Source organism: Lactuca serriola, chromosome 6 (genome assembly GCF_051521515.1).
Source record: "Lactuca serriola cultivar US96UC23 chromosome 6, Lser_US96UC23_V15, whole genome shotgun sequence".
Taxonomy (NCBI): domain Eukaryota; kingdom Viridiplantae; phylum Streptophyta; class Magnoliopsida; order Asterales; family Asteraceae; genus Lactuca; species Lactuca serriola.
In genome coordinates, this window is record NC_136413.1 from 163820922 (window position 1) to 163844469 (window position 23548).

A 23548-nucleotide genomic window follows, 5' to 3' on the forward strand; every position below is an offset into this window, starting at 1 on the left:
ATGAGAAAACATGACTCTACACGACCAATATAATTATGCATGTCATATGGTTCAACAGTAACCCGTATATTCCAAACTCCAAACACTAACACAATTTGCCTAACACACTTAATTATATGGGTTTGTGGGGTTTGTTGGACATAATTATGTTTATGGGTTATAAATAGATTTGTGGGTTTTAATCGGGTTAAGCAGGTTGTCGTCGTGTAAGACCATGCATACATCACATTCATTTAGTTTTAACATATTTCACATTATTTCATTATTTGTAAAGTTATTTTCTTTAAGTTTTAATCAATAAAGCTTATATTCATAAGAAAAAAATATTGGTAAAAGATCTATTAAAAAACAGTTGATTCTAGTTGCATGAAGTCGTGAAATGTGGAAAGGATTAGTATTTACAGCATTGCAGATTCAAAGCGTGAGAGAGGATGATTAAAAGTTTAAAACTTGTGGGTCGACATGTTAAACGGATTTAGTTTTAGTGCTACATAGATTTAGAACGTCACATATTCAAAAATGACAAAAATATGTTTTTATAACCTAATATAATTAAATGGGTTAGCTGGTCTTACAACCTTCCTACCAACCCAAACATGCTTAAGGTCAACTCATACCCATTTATTTGTGTGTCGGGTTCATGTCATATTTTGTGTGTGTCACAAATTGCAACCCTTACTCACTATTAGCCCCACCTCATTTATAGGTATGTCATGAAGATTCATCTCATACTCAAATCAACCGTGGTGTACACTATTTTTAGGTCAGGGGACTTGAACCCTTAACCTTTGGCTAAGGTGCCTCAAAATCGTCAACCAACTTCTTAATGATGTTTGTGGTGGTGCCTCAATAGATCAAGTTCTTAGTGATATCGTTTGTGGTGGTGGTCTTTATGGGGTTGAGATTCTAAATGTTGCTTCCGCTTCTGTGGTGGCGAAATGTGTGGCGACAGATGTGGAGATGATGTGAGCGAGAGAATCTACAGATGTTAATGAGGTACATCAATCGTCTCAATCCATACCAAGTTGGACGACTAGTCAGTTTTTTGTTCCTTTATAATGGAAAGTAACCTTTCTATGGAGGTACTACCCGTCTAATTATAAAGTAAAGTATCAGTTAACCTCTTAGGGGATTGAATAATATAAAATATCAATTGTAAAATTAGAATTATACCTTCTCAAATCTTTGTCACTCAAGCAATTAGACTTGAATATTTTTCTAACCTTCATCCATACAATGGCCCAAGTATCACTTGGAATCTGGAAAAACCAGTCTCACTAAAAGGAAATGTCGTCAAGTTTCAAAGCTTGAAAAAACATAAGGGCTCAATTTCAGACAAGTTCATCGGAATTCATACTAGAGTTTACATTACAAACATCGTTTTAAAGAAATAACCTAACTACATAGGATACACAAACTACCTATCTGAAGTGAAAACCCCATCTATTTCAGACAAGCTCTTCTGGTTTCAGACTAGGCGTTTTGTTTCGAACCAGCAATTTTCATTTTTATACAATTTAAAATGTTACGACAATATAAAATTCAAAAATAACTTTTTTGGTACATCTTAATCTATTAAGCTGGATTTTATGTTATTAGCCCTTTATATAAAAATGTTAATACATATTAAAAATACTTTTTGTGATCAAACATTTCAATTTTTTTTTTTTAAAAAAAATAACAAGGTCAAGCAACACAATAAACAACCAAATACAAAGGCACCAGATCACTATACTAACAAAACCATTCCAAAACTCAATAGAGGGTAATATACTTTGCCAAAAGTTGGAATAAATATAAAAAAACAAAAAGAGTACAGACTTTTAAATCTTTCACTGGTCTCCTGGAAGACTTTTGATGATGTCAGAATCACCTAAAACAATAACAACCCAAACCAAATTAATGATTTTCAACAATCAAAATACATTATTGATAATCTTATTATAAAACCCATTCCAAATCCATTACCTGCATCGATGATACTTAAACATGACACCCGGAAATACTTCCCACATGCAGTTCCAAGATCAACATTGTCTAATCATAAATTAATGTGAAAGATAATCAGTTTCAAGCGACATATGGAGCTTTTGTTCAAAAGAACATAGAAAGTAAAGAGAAACTTACTTCCATTGTAATGGTGAACCCCAACCTTGGCAAGCATTGCATAGTACTCAATCTCAGATTTCCTCAAGGGTGGACAATTGTTGGAAATGATGATCAGTTTACCTACCAAAAGATGCAAAATCAATTCTAGATCAATTTCAATGCCATCAAACATAGGACTCTAGAAGATAGATCCAATTCAAAGAAACAAAAAAAATAGAGAGATTTGGAATTTAAATCACCTTTGGAGCTTCTGAGGGACTCAAGAACAGTCTTGTAACCAAGAGTGTACTTTCCACTCTTCATGACAAGAGCCAGCCTGTTGTTGATACTCTCATGAGTCTTCTTCTGCAAAATGTAAACGAAAAACATCATACACGTGTCCAGGCAATTCGGATAAAAAGTAAAGATGTAGATGGGAAGGAAGCAGGGGTGTACCGTTTTCTTTCCTGACACCATTGTTGATTCTGATAGAGCAACTAAAATTGGAATGAAAATCAGATTAGAGCAAGAACTTAAGCCATTTAAAACTGATTACAATAATAGACACAATCGATCGAGTTGAAAAGGTGTTATTTCACATTCAACAATCAACACAATGTTGCCTCTTATGAACATATTTAAAGGGTTTTCTATTCAAAAGCTGACATTTTGTTTAAAAACCAACACGATTTGAATCGTAACTTCTGACAGACAAACAAATAAGGAGCGAGGCCGATCATGAACATATGAAGATGAATACAAAATCCAAACCCTACTCCGCCGTTTTCTTCATCAAACGCATGTCATATATATTAATTGCAGTTAACGGATGGAAATCAACGGTGAAGAATAAGTTTAGTTTTGTTTATATGAGAGTAAATGATATACAAAACATACCTGCAAACGTCAAGAGTTGCTCCGGCGCGATTCAGTTGCAGTATGAGGAAATGCAACCCTAATTCCGATTGATAAGGTATATACACACAGGAATAGTGGGCTGGGCTTATGGGCTTTCTTCCAAAAACTTCAAAAATATTTGACCGGATATATCATGGATTAATCTAAAATACATTTGGTTTACCAAATTCTTGTTCAACAGTATCAAGTTGTTATGTATGTTTGAGGTTAAGGATACATGTCCCGTAATTGACTGACGTAGGTGGTATTAAAAGGTAGTTTAAGGATACATAAAAAATTTCATTTAAAAAAAAATATTTTATTTTGATGAATGAAAATTGTTAATTACAATACTATGATATCGGATAATGTCGAAATTTTAGATAAGTTTATCAATCAAAAAACATTTTAGAAATCTTGACATTACACACTTATATATCACAAGTTACATATTATTGAAACAAGTATACAATGAACGAATACATAATTGTTGGACAAAGTATACCGGTCATACACAATTACACACCTACTTAAAGCTATTGGGCTACAACGAATCTCCTTACAAATTAAGCGCTTTTAATGAGATCAGTCAGCTATGTGTGCTTGTGTAACAACCACCATGTCCCCTCCTTTACTTTGCAAAAACGAACTCCCTATTTTATTTTTATGGTGAGCTTGAAAAAGACTAGAAAGCACAAATGTTATGATTACAAGAAATCAAAGTGTTTAGAAGATGTTTATATCCTTAACCACCACATGATTATATGCAATAATCACTCATCTAAAGGCTTAATAAGGTTCCTTGGCTCTTGCATATTGAATGTTGAAATTTGTGCATTTTTTCACACCAAAAAAGACCCGAGTATATGCTTTACCAAGAATCACACAAGCATAGATTGTAAAACTCTGATAAAATGACCAAGCCATAACCCAAAAGATAAAGTACATTTCATAGTTCACTCCGTTTTATGGATTACGAATTACCCAAACTTTAAACCTAAAAAGACTCCCAAGAAATAACATGTTATTTTCTTTTTACCAATATAGGCAACATATTCTAGTTTTTACTCATAATAACAGTGCATCTACATTTCTTTAACCATAATAACAACATACTTACACATTTTATAGTATCAACATTGCAACATACTTGCATTTATTTACCAAAATAGCAAAATGTAATGAAAAGAAATACATTTCCCATGTTAACAACAAAATGAAAGTATGGATAAAAAACATGAAGCACACTTTCTCCCTAAAAAAACTATAAGTATAGTGCTATGATACGTTTAAATGCCCATATTAGTAACAAGAGTAAATTAAGTTGCTATTACGTGAAATCTGACCAAACTCAAAACAACCATTCATCACTTAGTCAAAGGACCTTTATTTTCCAAAACACTATCTATATGCTCTCATAACATTTTCAGAGATTCAACCTGTTAACAACATAGTAAACCTTTACTAGGTTGTACATATACTAATTCACCTGAATCTGAACCAACCAAACGCTCATACACAAAACAAAAAAAGTTTAACCCAAATAACAAGAGCGATTCAGCTACTTTAAAAAACGCAAATCATCAGAGCATTTGAAAAGGAATTTCATCATTGCGTCTTCTTGCATCTACACATCCAAAGAGCACCTTTAATCAGAAAATATTTAACAAAAGAATTAATAATAAGGAGAATTAAGCTAACCTTCAGTATACTCCTAGGCTTCGAAGCTTGTCACAGTGAGGAGTTGGCAAGTTTCTGTTCCATGTACGCCTCTGTTGTTCCACATTACAATAACGCCAAAGAATATTTTTATAATCTCTGATAACACTCTTCTCAATATTACCCCTTGCAGGACTTCCAACAGGGTATTTATGATCAAACTCAGAGGATTTCACATAAAACTCCACTCCATATTCCTCAGTCATCTTTGAAAACTGATAAGTATAGTTTCTTTGTAATGAATATTCAGGCTCAGAAAATGGAAGACAAGCAAGCACTATGATTAGCAAAAATGGTAACAGCTGAAGAAGCAACATCAGATTAGGACCCGTTGCTCCACCCGTATCCTCTCTAGCCTGCCCGCCTGCCCCTGCCCCTGCCCGTCTAGTCCTGTACACATGAGCTGCCCGAAACATGTCGCCTTGCCCGAAAAACGACCTAAAGATCTCATCAGCATCGAATTCATCTTCAAACACACTTTGTCCTGTTCTCCTTCTTCTTCTCCTTACATTATACTGATTGTTATACTCTTCTCCTTCACCCAAACCTGTTTGATCATACTGGCTTCTCAACCCTTCATCACTCAGACACTTGAATGCTTTGCCAACTTTCTTGAATGCCTCTTCAGATCCAGGGGCTTTGTTCTTATCAGGATGAACTTTCAATGATAATTTCCTGTAAGCTTTCTTAATCTCATCAACAGAACAAGTCTTTTCAACACCAAGAATCTCGTAATAGTCTGTGTTTCTTCTGATCTTACGAACTAATTGGACATGTTCCTCTGTGTAATTTGCATCTCCATTCATACCCTCCACATGCTTTCCATTCACAGGCTTGTTTTCAACATGATTTTTACCGTTTGATGAACTTGGATTTGCAGAATCAAGATTTTCACAGGCTGCTAAAAGATCATCTACACTTAGATTATGGTTTAGCCTCTGAGCAATGCCGATGAACTTCAAAGCACGCTCTTTGTTACCAGATGCAATCGCTTCTTTAGCAATGGCAACACACTTCATTGCTTCATCCTTATTACCATCCATGATGATTGAAGAAAGGAGATACCCCACAGCCTTATACTAACCACTCGCATACACGACTACTGAAAGCAATTTTCAAAAATTAGGGTTCGTGAGTAAGCACAAAAACTGAAGCCAAGTACGGGGAAATTAGCATAATATCATGGAGTTAAAGATCCCCAGTTTTATGTTTTTAACAAATATAGAAACATCAAAGCATCGGGAGATAAATTAAATGCATCCTAGGGTCTCAATATGATAGGTCCCATCTGAATCGCAGATATTAATAAGTAAACTGAAACACAAATGATGACAAGAATAGGTAAATGGAATTGAGTGTTAAAGAACAGTAAGATAATCCAGGTTATTCCGATTGATGAATGAATTTATACAAGCAAATACTGAACTAGAAATCACATAATCACATATTTTTAAACGATTGAGAGTAAGGAAGTAGAGGCAAAATCCGCTAACCTTACGTAAGAACATAAATCGGACGATCGAAGAATTTGAGATCTCCGCTACCTAAATCCTATCGCAGCTGTAACTTTGTGGTAGCATGTCATCCACAGTCAATCAACGGAGTTGTACTGCAATGGCTTCTCTCATTCGCTGAATGGTATATAACAATTATGGTCCCTATAGTAAACATAATTCACGTTTAGTCCCCTAGAAATGATAATTTGTAAACTCAATAAAAATTCATGCCATTATTGACTATTTAATACAAAGATATTAACATTTGGATGGCCGATTTAGTACTTGACATTTCCTTCCACACTAACATTGAATATGGAAGTATGATAGAAACATTATGAGTTCAAGAGTTGATACTAATGAAATGCATGTGTGATTGTTGGTTTATAGTTGTCCAAGTAAATACTTTTAGTTTATTTGAGATATTGTTGTTTTTTCCTTTGCAACGAATTGAATACCAAGTTTTAACAAATTAACTACAAAATAAGTTAGCATCGACCCCACGCACTTGACTTAATGACAATAGGCAACGATGTAATTCTTGGAGTTAGAACATATAATCTTTTTGTTATTCATCAAAATGGATGCAATGCAAACCCGGTGCTTTGGGAAATATGAAAATTATGTATACAACTAAATTAATGAGAAGAGAGCACAATAGTAACAATAACAGTTTCATAATCTCATGAGAATAAAAATAGAGGAGGTAAGATGTATGTAGTCAGAACCACGTCGATATTTAAACATGTTTGACCTTATAAATAGAAACGCTTGCTCTTACCAAGGCCATCTCCTGCAAATGGTACATCGGTTCCTAACATAGAAATATCTAATAGCATGTGACATGGTAAAGAAAGACATAAGCAAGTAATAAACTCTAAATAAATATGAGCATAGGTAAGTAGGGAAATACTTAACAAAAACATAAATGCTGTAATGGAATACTATCAATGAAGATGGGGAGAAATATGTCATAAAGTAATTATGTCTAGTAGGAATAGTGTCAAACAATGATAACCAGTAAACGTTGTCTAATATCTAAATATATCCCATTCACGAATATGTTAGCATGTCATCAATAATATGATTAATATGCCGTATGTAAATTGAAATTCCTACATACGAATCTTTGATCCTACGGGAATAAAGTATTCCAAGTTCATTTGAAAATATGAGAGTTTCTTCTCTTTGTTCATTCTTCATAGTTTAACAACACACGGTGAATGTGAGAAGTAAAAATAAGACGAAAAGAACCATAACAAACACAAAAGATCCAACGTCTTCGATTCTGATCTCATGGAATTTTTTTCATTTTCTTATGGTGCATCCTTCTCTTCACACCAACAATAAAGATTAGAGACCATGTACCCACTCAACTATAGCTGTATTTGGTCTCCTAAGGACATGGTTGCCGCATATAAATGACTAGAAATTAAATATCCTTCTACTTATCTTACTACATCCATATGAAATGATGACACATGGCTATTAATTATATCAAAATATGACATGTGTGGTAGGAAGATTAAAAAAAAATAGAAGGATATTTAATTTCTGATAAATGAGTTACCAATCATGGTCGAAAATATAGAACTAAAAGAGAGCAAATACGATAGGTTAGTGTAAAGTACATTGTAAAAAGTAAGGCTTAAACTTGTGAACAAACTGATACGTACATCTCTAGTCTACAACCAATATACAACTAAATAACTTACCTTCCTAATAAAAAAACACTAGGTAACCCCTCTCTCTCTCTCATTCGTCCAGGTCAAAAGACTGTCTTCTCCTCAAAGACTCAAGCACCGCCGCTGACTTCCCCTTGTGCTTGCTCACACCCGCTGTAGTCGACTTAAGCTTCGGCACATTCATGGCACTAAGCGACGGTGTCCCTGCACCCTGGTTCACATCCCTAAGAACAGACCTAGCCGTCATCTCCGCCAACGCACCAGCCACCGCTGACGTCACTTTCGAGGTCGCGATCACGCTATTTCCATTCACGCCCTTCCCAACAGCTTCAGCCGCCGTGGATTTCGCCTTCATTGATTCGTATTTCTGTATATCGTAAATTAGCTCTTTCTGGAGTTGTTTATCGGCAACGAGCATCTCATCGATCTCGTTTTTGTAGTCTTTGAGAAGGGTTCTGAGGCATTCCATTAGGGATCCTGAAAGAGGGCTGTTTTTGCTCTCGAGGAGACGCTTTAGTTCTATGAAGATCGGGATTGTGTTTTGGATTAATCCCTTTTTCACGACTTGTGTTATCACTCGTCCTCTCACGGCGTTTTCTCCGGTGGCTTCTTCTTCCATTTCTGTTGATTCCACTGCTGGACCTTTGTTTGTCGGGATTTTGATTTCTTTACAGGAGAGAATCTGAAACGCATCCTGTTGTTTTGGATAAAAGAACGTGTCAACATATTGAAAAGAATCCAAAATGCATGCATTCCACAATACCTGTAAAACAGATTGACTTGTAACATCGTCGATCTTGAGCATTCCATCAGATGCAGAAGCTAAAATTTCTGCACAAACCTTTGCGAATGTAGCCAAAAGATGCTCTGGAGCCATTTGTTTCAACAGGGAGACATATATGTGCATTCTTCGACTCCTCGAATTCTCATCATTTCCCCTTAAATTTTAAAGAAAAATATGATGTATTGACGCTAATCTACAAAAGAGAAAAAAGGAAAAGCAACATGAGATATTTACAGACTGTTTACCTGATGGAAAAAAGACGGTTTTCTTTCGAGGAACTCCCGGAGTTGGCTTGCCCAGTATGGGCATTGCAGTCATTTAGAACAAAGACGGCTTCAACAAAGCTGTTATAAGCTAAAAGTGGCGCCTTCACTGTGACAAGTTAAACATATAAAAGTCAAAAGCATGAACATAGGAGTTTGTTAGGGTAAGTAAAATCGTAATAAAGTTAAAAAGAAGTTTTACCTTTTAATATACTCCCAAAAAGAAAATCAGCAAGTTGTCTTATTTTCTCTGATTCATCAACAAGTGATAAAAGAAATCGAAGAAAAAGGACACCTCTCCACTTCACATAATCACGCTAATTACAGAAAAACAAGTCAAACGTGTCAAAATTGTCAATCCACGTGTTCTTGACCTTAAAAGACATGATTTTTAACATGGGAATGTCAATTCATGAAGATTACCTGTAATAACCTTGATAGAAGTGTGAATGTCTGTCTTCTAACTAGTTCACAAGGATCACGAAGACATTTGGTGATGTTTGGTATATAACTGTTGATTTTAAAAGAAAAAAAAAACATAAGTGAGTGTTTATTAGAAAACATACATACATACATAACTATATTTCTATATTAGTAAGAGAACTCACCAATCAACCAAAGCAGTATATCTAACACAAAAATCCGCCATCATTACAACAATATTGTTTCGAAGGGCTGCACTGTTGCTCTTTTCCATCTCCTGCAACAAAGAATGTTTCAGTTTTGGACTAAACATGGTAAAACTCAGAAAGCACAGGGACATATTTTGTAATTTACAAACCTGTACAAACAGTGGTATATATCTCTTTGCAAGTTTCCCATCAGCAAGACAAATCTTCCCCATTGTTAACCAAGCTTGAGTGTACAAAGAAGGGGCTACTTGTTTCACAGAAAGTGACATACTTGCTAACTTTTTAAGTTTTGGGTCAGAAATGCCAGATGTGATAATATTATGTAAAATGGGAACAATGGATTTTAAATCAGCTAAAGGGCAAATAATGACAAGTGATCCAATGGTGTAAACAGCAGTAACAGCTTGTGATAGTAATCTTGACATGGTTGTTGATGATTTGTTCTTGTTGTTACCCTTAGTCCTGGTTGGAGGTGTAAGTAAGGTGCTACCTTTGTTTATTTCTGATTCTTTTGTTAAATATGTTTCAAGAGTTTTTGAAGCTTTTGAGAGTAGTTGGTGGACCCATTTGATTACAAGTGAATCAGCCTCTTCGGGTGTTTTAGCCTTTTGTTTGCATAATGTTCTCAGTGCTTTCACATGAGCAGTAACCTGTCATCACATAACATAAAGAATTAACCGTTTTTGTCATTGTGGATGCTTTAACATCTGCAAGAATGAGCATTTTGAACAAAAAGCACCAAATGCAATGATCTTTTTGAATTTTGGTTAATTTTCAACAAAAAAGTTGATAGCTTTATTAGGAAAGACAAAGATGAAAAATACCTCCATAGAATGCATGCTGAAGTCCTCGATTCTTTTAAGCAAATTATGGGCCAAATCTGCAGCAGGTTCAGCAGGCAATTCAACAGAAACATTAGAAATTGTTTGCAGAAGAAACACACGATCTCCAGCCCAATCAACAGAACTGGATTCAACGCCTTCCACTTGTTCAAGTTCAACAAACTCTTGTTCTTCTTCATGTGGGCTATGAGAAGCTTCTTCATGTTTATCAAGAAGCTGCCAATGGTGATAAAGAAACTCCCAATCCACTGCTTTCAAAAGAAATCCAGACACCTCAGATAACAAAAACCATGTGCCAGCTGGCGCTGTCCACTTACTTATTGGTTTGGAATCTGCCAACCACATAGACTCTGACTTTTTAATGATGTTTTGAAGTGAAACAGCAATCTTGGGTTTAAGTTTCTTCTTTTTTCCAAGATTTGTGCATATCTTTTTGACCCATGGAGTCACTTCACTGTGACAGATTTCATTCAATAGACCCATGACTCCATCAGAAAATAACAGATTTTGATTCCTTTCTGATCTTCCATCAAGATTAGATCCTGCACGTGAAATTCGATCCAACACAAGTTCTAGAAACAAATTCTCACATTCTTCTTGGATGCTTGTTTCATTGTCTGTTATCAAATGTGGGACAGAATGTAACCACTCCTTTGTCACATTGTCATCATGAAACTTCCTGAATGTCTACAAAAAAACAACAAACCAAAATCATCTTCTTGTTCAAGGGTAACTATATGCTGCAACACAGATACCCAAAACTCATTAAAATGCATAGAAAGAAGAGAACTCAAGGACATATCAAGATTTAAAATACAAAAAAAGTATTAGAGATTGGACCTCTGAAAGAGCAGAAATTGCAGCCTTTCTTATGCTCACAAGTTGATCAGAACAAGCTATGCCCATAATCTTTAACAACATTTCATCGAATCCACCACCTTCACCTTGAAGAACTGTTAGCTTTGACATTAGAACAAGTGCTGACTTCCTAACAGCTGCTTTCTCATCAACACAACGTTCCCTCAAAACATCATTAATCCCACCATCTTCACCAAATCCCATTACTTTCATCAACCCTTTCTTGTTCTCATCATTCCCTGATAAAACCCCAACTAATTGTGCCAAACTAGTGAGTGCACGTGCCCTAATTCCTGCAACTGAATCTGAACATCTTTGTAATAGTGCTTGCAGACACCTGAATCCCCAAGAACTCTCATGCTTTTTTTCTGAACTGGTCCTTATAGGATTGTCATTTTCTGAACTGGTCACTAATGGATCACCATTTTCTGAACTGATCACTACCGGTTCACCATTTTCTGAACTGGTCACTACTGGATCACCATTTTCTGAACTGGTCACTACTTGATCACCATTTTCTGAACTGGTGTCTAGTGGATCATTATTTTCAGAGCTGGTCCCTAATGGATTGTTTAATGTAGTTATCAAAATAGGAATAAGATCAACTGCCAGTAGTCTAAGTTGTGGTTTCCCAATAGTCATTTTCACTACATAATCTGCAAACTCCATTTGTTCTTTATGTTCTAAAGATTTAACGATTTCTAGTATTGAATCCACAGCTAAAGCTCGAGGTTCAGATTTCTCGGGAGCTTTACTAACCAAATACTTTGGAAGATTAACCATGGCTTTTCGAATCTCATCTGAATTCTTTGCCATTACAGCCATCTTGTTCACTACAAATGCTAATGAAAAGGTCCTTGCTTGTGATTTTGACAAGAGAATTGAAGAGGAAAGAGACTTTAATACCTCAGCTGCAGTAATAGATTTATCTCCATGCTCAGATTTCAATAGTTCGCTCAAAATCTGTGAACACAAGTTGCATAATTTGGTGTAATTTGCTGAATTTCCACAAGATTCAAGTGCAGTTACTGGAATCTCAGCCACTGTTTGAACCAAGGCCTTCAAACTATCAGGAAACCTACCTAAATGAATCAAACGCAGAACAAGATGTAACCTTTCGAGAACAGGAAACAAAGTCCTAACATCAAATTCTCTTACTGGTTCTCTCTCCTCCTCGCCCTCTTCTTCGACATTCTTACTGGTGTTCTTCGACCTGCCCCCGCCCCTTCCTCCCCTTTTCTTCTTAGCGACATTAGCAGATGGTGGACCCGATTGAGTATTCTTGAAAGAGCGACGGACAGTGCGGAGTAGAGAGAGGAAAGCCATGGGTGTAAAGAGGGATAAAACAGGAAAGTTAGGGGTAAGGAGGAGGGATAGGTAAACCTTGGAAGCGAGGAGAGAGTGATGGGGTACGCCAGAGTCCATTGCAGAGGTGAGAGGCTGGAGGAGGGAGGAAGCGAGGGAGAGGTTCTTCGAGGAGAGTTCATCGGAGAGATTTTCGATTTCGATTGGATCATCTTTGTCAAGTGTGTAATCTAAGAGGGTCTGAAGGGCTAATAGGGCTGATTCGGAAATAGGAGTCTGCGAATGAAGATCGTTGCGGTGTACTTCGAGCTCTGTAACTATCTGGTAGATTGCTTCTTCCATGGCCGGCGGCGGTAGGGCCGTCTCTCCGTCCGGAAAATGGTCAGGGTTTGCCGCTCTGGCTATGAAATGGAAATGAAGATGTGAAAATGAAAAAACTTGAAATATTGGCTTTCCCGCGGTAGCTGATCGTTTTAGACGGTGTTCGAAAAAAAAAAAAAAAAAAAAAAAAAAAAAAAAAAAAAAAAAAAATTTAATTTAATTTAATTAAAAATAAACAACAATTAACGGTTGGTTGATAGCGTTTGATTTTATAAGTTTTTTTTAAGCTAAAAGCTAAACATTCCTATCAACAAACGAAACTTTTTACTTTTAACGAGCATTTTTCTTAAAAGTCAAAACCTCTCAAATACTTTAAAATAATTTTTCTTTGACCTTTCAAAAATGATATTTTAAAAAGTTAAAATTTATAGTTGCTCATCTAAAAATTAATTTTTAACTTGTTGGCTTTCGTAAAAGTGAATAAGTTAAAAAAAGATTTTGGTATAAAAAAGAATTTTTAAAACAATTTTTTATTTAGTTTTTGAAAATGAAATTTTATAATTTTTAACTTTCACAAATAACTTATGGCTTATTAAGTTTACAAAGTAGTTAAAAAAACAAAATTATGCCAAATATTATTTAACTTATTGACGTTTGCAACTATAAAAGTTAATCTAAACATTTTTAATTTCCCCTCTTCATAAATCAATAAGTAATTTTGTGTAAAAGTTTTTTAACTTCAAAATAAAATATCAAACATCAAATAAATTTTTTAAGGCTACTGGGTTTTGACAAAATATTAAAGGGTGTTATTATATCCAAAAATTGTCATCTTATATGTCATGTCACTCCATAGTATTATAATACCAAGTGAGTAAAATAAACAACATGTTATAACACCTATTAAATTCCATGTTATTATTTCTTTTTTATTTTTATTTTCGATTTAATTTTTAATATTTAAAAAACAAAATTAATTTAATAAAGCATGCTATTTAAATAAAAGCTAATTTTTTAATTAAATATAACATTTAAAAAAAACTAAAAGAAAACATTACAACAAAAAAAAAACATTTAAAAACAAAAAAGTTACATTTTTGCCCTTAAATTATTCATCTTCATTACCAACGTAATATAATCAGTAACGCATTCTTGAAGTTGTTTGTGTTTTCTTACATCTTGAATCTCAATGACTCTATGTAAATATTTCGTTTTCCTCAGTTGAAATTAGACAGGTATGGGCTCCGAAGCCAAATACTCCGCAATATTTTGTCATTTATCTTCAATCGTCATGTTATGTATTATGATATATGCATACATAATATCTTGTAAAAGTCTAACTGATATGGTCGTGTCGCATGTTGAACTATGTGTCATTTCGACTTTAGAACTCTAAAAGCACGGTCCATATCCTTATGTGTTCATTATTGTATTCTTTTGGAAAAAGTTGTCTCTTGGTTCTACTGGGTGTCGAGACACCTTCACGAATGTGGAGTATGTTGGATATATTCCATCCGTAAGGTAATACTCAAGCTTATATTCATTTCCATTCACTATGAAAATGGAGCATTCGGTGCTTTTTCTGACAAATGATCGTCAAATATTGGTGATTAATCAAGAACGTTAATGTCGTTGTTGGAACCTGCAACCCCAAAAATAACATGACAAATCCATAAATCTTTGGAAGCAACAATTTCTAATACCAACAATAGAATTCCATGATGACCACTTACATACTGCCCTTTCCAACCCACGGGATAATTTCTCCAATTTTAGTGTTTGCAATCAATGCTTCCAAGCATACCCGAAAAACCATGTCTTTCTTTATGTGTCGCATATAGTTGTTGCATATCATTCAACGAAGGTTTGCACAAATAAACATCATTGAATGTTTCAACAACACCCCTCGCCAATTTGTATAAACTTTCTCTTGTAGTTCTCTCAAACATTCTCATATAATCGTCAATGGAATCTGGCGACTCCCCCATATCCATAAGCTTAATTGTGGCAGCACATTTCTACAACCTTGTGAATCATCGCTTACCTCTAGCATCATGTCTCATTTGGAAAAAAATATACCTAAATGTATATTTAATATGTAAAACAATGTATTTATATTATGTAAAAGCAATATTTACAAATTAAAAAACACGAAATAAACAATACCTGCTTTCCAAAGCGTTGGTTATCCGTACAAAAACATTTTTTTCGTAAACAAAATCTTCTTTGTAATCGCATGGCTGGTAGACACAATTATCCGCAAAATAATCAATAATTAGACATATGTGCCCTTCTTCACGATCTTTGTTTAACGTCGCACGTCTGGTTAATAGAGGAGTTGGATTTGGTTGTAGTGTCACGTTCGTGCAATACTCGTACATCATAGAGCGAACATATCATCCTTAATATCATCATCGTTAGACGGGTCGAACGGATCTATTTTTTTAATTGTGAAGTACTTAAATTTTATAAAATATATAGAGAAATAAGATAAAGTGTTGATTAAAAATAAGATGTTAGTATGTATTTATAGATAAATAAATTTTTTTATGTATTCAATTTGACCTTCAACGGTCGAGTGGAAGGAAAAGTCAAAGAAAAAAGTGATGTGTACGATCAGCCGGAGCCAGTAAGTAGACCTCAAATTACCACACTGTTACTTGATATTGTGATATGTTAGAACAATATGCTAGCGGTAGTCCAAGGATCTTCAGGAACTGCATGATAAAATTGCCCGATTATATAATGCCTGAAAGCCTAAGGGCTTCCTTATATGAAATTAACATCATTACTATAATTGCTTAGTGAATGAAGCATAGTTGTGCATAACTAAGATTCTAGCATGGGAATGTTTGGTTTAACCTTATTTTTTGTTATTGTTTGATGAAGGTTTTAGGGCAGAATCAAGTATTCGACCATCTATAGGATCCAATGTTATGTATGATTAGCATACACGAATGTTGCAGGGTTGGTGGAAGTTTCATGAGTGGGTGCAGTATATTGCGAGTTATCATGAGGATTACCAGCCACTCTTGAGAGAGTTAGGGCAGGGTGAATGTGCATATGAGATGTTGGGAGATAGAGATCTAGGATTTTGTATGAGGATTTGTCTGATTTTATTGTGTTTTAGTGCCAGTCAACTCCACTGCTCAAATGTTGCTTGTTTTGTGCTTTGTTGGACTCACATTGATGGGAGCTAACTATCAAATGAATACATCAAGTTACATTTCATGGAGGTTAAATAATCCTTGGGTGAAGGATATGGCTCTATTGCATAACTCTCGTTTGAATCTAACTGTTGTAGGGTTGGGTCCTTTAGTCAATAGATTATTTAAGTTTTGTTGCATGTAACTGCATTTATGAAATGGTTGGCTGGCATTGATCAAAGCCCCTAAGTAGCTGATGGAAAGGGAGGTAGGGGATCCTAGGAGAGCCTAGAAAGTATTTTAGCGTGATTTTCCATTGTTGAGTAGGTATCTGTCACACCCCAAAACCTGAATGGCGGAAACGTTCGGGGGCGGAAGACGTCATGTATAGTATCACAACAATGCATAATAGTAAACAAGCAACAACATCATCCATTGCATTAATAATATAACTTTAATACAAGTGTGTTTTGTATAGTTTATAAGACACCAAAAATGATGAATCAAAATAAAGATGAATCTTGAAAGCTCCGTCTTCTCAAAACCTGGTCATCGGAACCTGTCTACAGGTGACCTGAGAATACAAGTTATTTTAAAAGAGTAGATCAGAATTAAAGCAGGTGAGTTCATAAGTATTTTAGTGTCATTGTGTTGTATGAAAGTGTTTGTAAATTTTTGATATAAAAGTCTGTAAGTATTTGATATAAATGTTCGTAAGCTTCCTAGAAAATCCTATATTTTCTACTAAAGCAGTCTTCTACCAAGACCCAACCGTTCTCTATGTTTGTTCTTTTGTAAAAGTGAGTATTTCCCAAAGTATGACTATCATTATCAAAATATAGTTTTCATTACCGTTTATGTGAGAAGATCACAATATGAATGAAATGGGAAAAATAAAGATGTACTGTAGTTTTATCTAAGTAACTACCAATGTACTAACTACCTTAAGCTTGTTAGATTAATGAAGGTAAATTGTGATATGATTGTAACTATACTTGATCGACTATTATAACACGTCGTTCCACACGTCGAAATGATATGACGATTGTCACCCGTAGACCTGCAGGTCCCACTGTAGCTAGCAGCAAGGTGTAGGAGGGTCAGTCCCATATAGATTTATACACAAATTCACGCTCTCCATCCAGGAGACTCTGGGCACAAAACGTGACACAACAGTATATTGTCGAGCCATGAAGTTAGGGGTGTTGATTGAGTAAAATTTTCAGGTTTCAGGCAATTCGGGTCGGGTAATTTGGGTTTTTCATATAAAAAAATTACCCATTACCCTACCCAAATTAAATTCGGGTAAGGGTAATTCAGGTATTACCCGATTATTTTATTTATTTTTTTATTTTTTTAATGGCACCTAAAAATAAATGTAATGAAATAAGTATGTCGTGCTAAACTTTGAACATTGAAATTTTTTACTCAATAATATTTGAGATATCAAGTATTCGTTTAACAATTTAATCAAATCTAATAAGATGTTAAAAATACAAATACTTAAAGAAATAATAACAACCAAAGTCTACCATTTGAATTACTTGATATCAATGTATATGCATGTAGTTTGCATTTACCAAAAAACTCACGTCTTAAATCTAGAAAACATAGAAAACCATTACATAGTATGAAAATAATAACATGTCAAGTTCCAAAAGACATTCATAAATATACTCGTCTTCTTGCACCTACTCGTTTTTCTTGCACCTTCATTACTTCATCTTGCCCAATTCTATATAAAAAAGTTAAATAATGTTAGTATTAAAAGCAAATATATTAAATTTACAATAACTAAAATAATGAACGATAAACAATAACCTTTGTCATTTTGTTGATTTTCTTCCCAATCTTTTTCATAATCGATTGTGTCACTTATGCTACCCCGAATCCAATCTTGTGTACAAATTAAACTTTCAACAATCTTAGGAGTCAAAGAACTCCTAAACGGATCCAACACCCTCCCAATAGTGCTAAAAACGGATTCTGAAGCTACGGTTGAGATGGGAATGGCAAGCACATCTCTTGTCATCAATGATAAAATCGGGAATCTTGGACTATTCACTTTCCACCAATATAGAATACTAAACATTTCTGAGTCGTCTTCAACACTTTCTTGCAAATACTTTTCTAACTCCCTAATTGATTCAACTATGTTCATCTTCATCTTTTCTCTTAGTTTATTTCTCAATTGGGGATTAGGTGCCATAAAATCCGGGTTTTGGCGTTTCCCTCGGTGGAAATCAACCGATTTTCAAAAATTCATAACTTTCGCATATGTGCTCCATTTTTGACGTTCTTTATATCCACACGTAGGTAAGAATAAGATCTACAACTTTCATTTAGACTCTGTCAGCTAATTCTCGACCGATCTTAAATTTAATAGTAAGAGGAGATTATATTGTTAAATGTCCGCGTAAAATTCATAAATCTACATACGGACTCTGATTTCGTCCATGTTTTTACCGTTGAGTTCCTATTAATAAGATCTTCAACTCTCATTAAGGTTGCATAAGCCAAAAACCGCTCGAACTAAAATTCGAGTTTTGGGTTGTACACTGCTAAGCCAAATCTTAGAAAAATCATTACTTCCTCATACGAAGTCAGATTTTGGCGTTCTTTTTATGGATGTTCTCGGTTTAATGTATACTACAACTTTGGTTTAGATCAATAAGGCTAAAAAGTCATCCATCGTAAATTCACTATTTACGTCTCCCGGTGTTGTGCCGCTTTTGCCGTAAAACTTCGACGGGCTATAACTTCTTCGTTATAACTCGGATTTCGGCGTTCTTTATATGTACGGAACCCTTGAGACAAATTATACAACTTGGTTAAGATTATTTATTCTAAATAATCTTTTGTCGAAAAGTCATTTTCGACCCCTATTATCTCTAAATTGACTAGCCCGGATCTACGGGCGTTACAACAATTGACTTCTTGAAAAAAAGTTTTCAAAACTCCAACATGTGTCTTTTAAATGGGAAATGGATGCACATTCGATGTGTTGCTTGCATTTTAAATTTAGTGGTGCAAGATGGCATAAAAAAGTTGATAAGGCGGTTGAGATAGTTCGATGGGCGGTTAAATGAATTAGGCAATCGCCTTCTAGAACTCATAAGTTTACCGAGTTTGCTAAGGTTGCTAATCCCAGTATAACAAAACATTTGAAGAGAGATGTGCCAACAAGATGGAACTCCACTTACCATATGTTGGAAATTGCCCAAGCTTATGAAAAAACTTTTGAGAGATATGATCTTGAGGAATTTGATTTTCGGTGCGAAATTGAAAAGGCGGGTTTGTCGATACCTTCATCAAGCGATTGGGAAAGGATTAGGAATGTATGTCATTTTTTAAAACCTTTTCATGATGTTACTTTGAGGATTTCCGGGACACTTTACGTGACATCAAACACATGCATTGAAGATATATATTCCATTCGTACGCTCTTGGATTATGCTATTTTCGATTCTAGTCTTTGTGATATTGCATTGGCCATGAAATTGAAGTTTGATAAGTATTTTGGCGACATAGAAAAAATGAATTTATTGCTCTACTTTGCTTTGATTCTTGATCCGGGGAACAAAGTAAAGTATTTGGTTATACTACTTGAGGATCATTATGGAGAAAAGGGGGTGGAGGCCAAAAAGAATATCATGGATTCTATGTGTGAATTATATAATGATTATATTAGAATTCATTCTCCAAGTTCTACTTCAAGTACTGATGAGTCTACCACTTCATCATCAATACTAGCACCCGAAGGAAGCCCCGAGGCTCCCGTAGTCCCAAGAAAAAGGGTCTTTCGGTTTCGAAACGCTGCTCCAAGCGAATCCCGATTTTCTTTAAAATCCGCTGTAAGTGAGCTACGCCTACGAAATTTTTAATATAGTTTTCAAATAATTATAGTAATGTTATTAGGTCCTTAAAATAATTATTTGGGCTATTATTATGAGTTATATAGAGTGTTGTTTAACGCTTATATAATAATAATAGCTAGACTATTAATTAGTCGCGGCTAACGTTAGACTAAACCCTAGAGGTATTGATACTAGGTTTTGTCGAGGGAAATTGTTTTGAGATAACAAAGTGTTGTCCGAGTGTCGAGTCACCACCTTATCAGGTGAGTGCATAGTCCCTTTCATCTTACACATAGATATGAAGTATTTTAATATAAATTACGTGTTATGTGTGCATATTGTCTGAATACTTGTTGTCTATGCTGGTGAAAGATTTTTATACATGTTTTAAATGATGTAAATTGTATAAAGTATATTATATCTACAAAATATGTTGGGTAAAACATGGGTAGATGAATGATGAGGGATAAAAGCTGAAATAAAGGAACATTAGTAGTATGGACCTAGTGCCCTATAGGTAAACATTGGCAGCAATGGACCTAGTACCCTATAGATGAGCACTGGCAACTGCGCCACAACCCGTAGATGTTTTAGATCTACGGTAAATGTCCTAGCAGCTGCGCTCTAAGGACAGTATCGACAGTTGCGCCTAATAGGGAGCCTTGTGACCATGACAATAGCGTTGAAAGGTCAATACCGGCAGAAGTGCCTCATAGAAAATGTCCCAATTCTGGCAGCTGCGCCTACACGATAATATCAGTAGTTGCGCTTGACCACTGAGTCATTGGCAACAATGGACTTCATGTTGTTTCCTTAGGAATGAATGAACAAGGGTTAGCTGATCCTTAGGGTAAATCCTTAAGAAGGTAATGAGAATGGGTAATTGGGTTGATTGTTTGATGTTTGAATATAATAATTATATTATTGTGGGTTGAAAATCCTATTTACTCACCATGTTTCCCAACCTGACCCACTCAGTTTATTTATGTCACAGGTGTTGATATGAAGTCACATTACACTGAGAGATTAAGGAGATATAAATCACTAGTGATAATGAATGTAAGTTCTGTTTATGTTTATGTTTCTGTATTGACGATGACATCCCAGATGTTTTTAAATGAATAAAAATACTTTTCTTCGGAAATGCTTTGATAACGTATTTATCATGTTTTACTGGAAAAAATTCCGCAATATTTTTATTAAAAGAGGTACTCTAATTTTTATAAAGCATAAACAAAATCTGTCTTTTCTGGTCGTGAAAATGGGGATGTCAGAGTTGGTATCAGAGCATAGTTTAAGTGAACTAGGAATATGGATTTATTTCTAAACTTAAACTTAGAATGTTAAGTGGTGATTGTGAGGTTTGAGCACTAGCTTATTTTAGGAATTGTGCTTAAAATGCTTTTATGTGCTAAATTGTCACACCCCAAAACCAAGAACGGCGGAAACGTTCTGGGGCGGAGGACGTCATGTATAATATCAACAACAATGTAAAGTAGTAAACAAGCAACAACATCATCCATTTCATTAATAATATAATTATTATACAATTTTGTTCTGTCAAATTTTGATAAACACTAAAGCATAAATCAAAATGAAAGATAAGTCTTGAACAAGCTCCATCTTCCTTTCTCCTTGCATCGGTACCTGTCTATGATGACCTGAGGATACAAGTAATTTTGAAAGCGAGTATCAGCTTTGAAGCTGGTGAGATCATAAGTATTTAGTGTCTTAATTTGTATGTAAGAATTTGTAAGTGTATATGAACTGTAAGTGTTTGAAAACCCTAGAATCCCTATGATTCCTACTAGTATATGGAGGTGTCTTCTACCAAGACCTAACTGTTCTCAATGTTCGTTTCTTGTAAGAGTGTGTAATTTTCCCAAGTGTAACTATTATTAACAAAATATAGTTTTTACATTTATAGTTTAAGTGAAAGGATCACTAAATATATGTACAGGGAAAAATTAATGTAGTACTAAAACGTAGCGCTATAAGAACTACTGTTGTACTAATTACCTTAAACCGGATTTATATTAAGGCATTATGTGATAAATTGCACCATACTATCGACGGATAACAACGACATACGAATGGTCGTAATAACGGAATGACGTTTGGCACCCGCAGACTTGCAGGTCCGGCTGTAGCTAGCAGCAAGGTGTAGGATTGTCAATCCAGTATAGATCTATACGCAAACTCACGCTCTCCCTACAAGAGACTCTGGCTACAACTCGAGTCATGACATTTAAGTCATGCTCCGATTTAAATCACAATAATTATCGTATTCTCGTATATGTACTGAAATGAACTGTTCTAACTGTAATGTACGTGCTCTCTACCTAGCAAGTATAGTAATGTAATGAACTGTTCTAACTGTAATGTACGTGCTCTCTACCTAGCTAGTATAGTAATGTAATGAAATGTTTTAACTGTATTGTACGTGCTCTCTACCTAGCAAGTATAGTAAAGTAATCATCCTAGTATAGTTGTATATGTAATGTACTGTAATGTTCTAGAGAGTATTGACTCATGAATGAACTGACTCCTTGTATGATATCATGTTCTAGTAATAGTTCTAATATCTTCCTAAACTACCCCTATGGTAGTTTACTAGTAATCTAACTGGTACGTATGGACATGGATGTATACCCTTGCTACCCAAGGGCATGTGATGAACTGGAAGGACCTTTTATGACTATATACGTACACATGATATATAACTAATATTTAAACGACTTTCGGACGAGTACCCGATATCCCACCAGACCACATCTCAAGTGCGAAAAGGAAATAGGGTGGATAGCCTTCCTAATTCTTTTAAACATTTCTTATATAACTATACATATAGAGGCATGCAATTTATAATATAAAAGCATAATAAGTTTTGTAAGACATTTGAAACAGAAATATTATTTTAAGAAAAGATTGGCTTGATGTCAATCTATAAAACAATTTGAAGGCATAAGTTTGATAAAACAGTTTAAGTATAAGGAAACATTTGTTTGAAACACAGTTGTAAATAAGTTTGAACGGTAATGTACAGAGTAAAATGTACAGTGTAATAAGGAGTTTTAAAACATATAAAATGTTTATAAAAATCATTTGAAGAAACTGTTTGGTAAAATGGCTAATGAGTAGCCAAATCATTTGAGTGCTGTATATTAATCACATGTGATTGATGTAATAACTAGCGTAATTCTACTTATTAATCACATGTGTTTGATATAAAAAGTAGCGTGATTCTACTTGTATCCCCCCATAAAACATTTAAAATAGTTTAAAACATTAGTTAAGGGGTATGAACTCACCTGCAGTAAGTGACTGGAATTGAACGGACTGTTATCGTACGGAAGGATCGGACAATTGCTTGGTGTCAAGTGAAGACCTAGACACACACAATGATCCTAATTACATATGAAAACATATGTATATAAATAATTACTGATTATAACACTAATTATACAAGTAATAACATTTAAGCGTGAGGAAAACACTTTTGGTCAAGTGCTAGGAGGCTAATGGGTTGCAACAAAGGAGTGCAATGCCCCTAATGGAAGTTTATGGTCAAATGACCATATGATTTGGAGTTTACGGCCCAGGGGAGTAAACTCCTGGCCGTAAAATCTCCTTAGGGTCCCTAATTGAAGCTTAG

The 23548-nt window shown here is 34.8% G+C and overlaps 3 protein-coding genes across 4 annotated transcripts; all 3 read right to left on the bottom strand.

The window, feature by feature from the left end:
• Positions 1 to 1711: 1711 nt before the first annotated feature.
• Positions 1712 to 3102, bottom strand: LOC145057256 (large ribosomal subunit protein eL30-like). The gene is made up of 6 exons (XM_079005034.1): positions 2986 to 3102; positions 2545 to 2585; positions 2349 to 2454; positions 2128 to 2229; positions 1969 to 2037; positions 1712 to 1873 (listed from the first exon to the last, which is right to left on the bottom strand). Exons 2-6 carry the CDS (start codon positions 2563 to 2565, stop codon positions 1833 to 1835), a joined length of 339 nt encoding a protein of 112 aa, XP_078861160.1. The 5' UTR covers positions 2566 to 2585; positions 2986 to 3102; the 3' UTR covers positions 1712 to 1832.
• A 1185-nt stretch (positions 3103 to 4287) lies between these two features.
• Positions 4288 to 6321, bottom strand: LOC145057257 (DnaJ heat shock amino-terminal domain protein (DUF1977)). Of its 2 annotated transcripts, none has more exons than XM_079005036.1 (3): positions 6198 to 6321; positions 4687 to 5803; positions 4288 to 4612 (listed from the first exon to the last, which is right to left on the bottom strand). In XM_079005036.1, exon 2 carries the CDS (start codon positions 5745 to 5747, stop codon positions 4689 to 4691), a length of 1059 nt encoding a protein of 352 aa, XP_078861162.1. In that variant the 5' UTR covers positions 5748 to 5803; positions 6198 to 6321; the 3' UTR covers positions 4288 to 4612; positions 4687 to 4688. The 2 variants fall into 2 exon arrangements, with proteins under 2 accessions (XP_078861162.1, XP_078861161.1); XM_079005035.1 differs by having other exon boundaries at positions 4687 to 5806.
• Positions 6322 to 7788: 1467 nt separating this feature from the next.
• Positions 7789 to 12988, bottom strand: LOC145057258 (binding protein). The gene is made up of 9 exons (XM_079005038.1): positions 11247 to 12988; positions 10389 to 11093; positions 9714 to 10214; positions 9541 to 9632; positions 9356 to 9443; positions 9135 to 9249; positions 8915 to 9041; positions 8649 to 8823; positions 7789 to 8579 (listed from the first exon to the last, which is right to left on the bottom strand). Exons 1-9 carry the CDS (start codon positions 12909 to 12911, stop codon positions 7956 to 7958), a joined length of 4092 nt encoding a protein of 1363 aa, XP_078861164.1. The 5' UTR covers positions 12912 to 12988; the 3' UTR covers positions 7789 to 7955.
• Between the last annotated feature and the right edge of the window lie 10560 nt (positions 12989 to 23548).

Coding starts and splice junctions, on each gene's coding strand:
- LOC145057256 (XM_079005034.1), bottom strand. CDS start 2,565: ATGGTGTCAGGAAAGAAAACG. Junction 2,230..2,348: donor GTCCCTCAGAAGCTCCAAAG/GTGATTTAAATT, acceptor ATCTTTTGGTAG/GTAAACTGATCATCATTTCC. Junction 2,038..2,127: donor GGTTCACCATTACAATGGAA/GTAAGTTTCTCT, acceptor ATTTATGATTAG/ACAATGTTGATCTTGGAACT.
- LOC145057257 (XM_079005036.1), bottom strand. CDS start 5,747: ATGGATGGTAATAAGGATGAAGCAATGAAGTGTGTTGCCATTGCTAAA.
- LOC145057258 (XM_079005038.1), bottom strand. CDS start 12,911: ATGGAAGAAGCAATCTACCAGATAGTTACAGAGCTCGAAGTACACCGC. Junction 11,094..11,246: donor CAATTTCTGCTCTTTCAGAG/GTCCAATCTCTA, acceptor GTTTTTTTGTAG/ACATTCAGGAAGTTTCATGA. Junction 9,633..9,713: donor ATATACCACTGTTTGTACAG/GTTTGTAAATTA, acceptor TCTTTGTTGCAG/GAGATGGAAAAGAGCAACAG.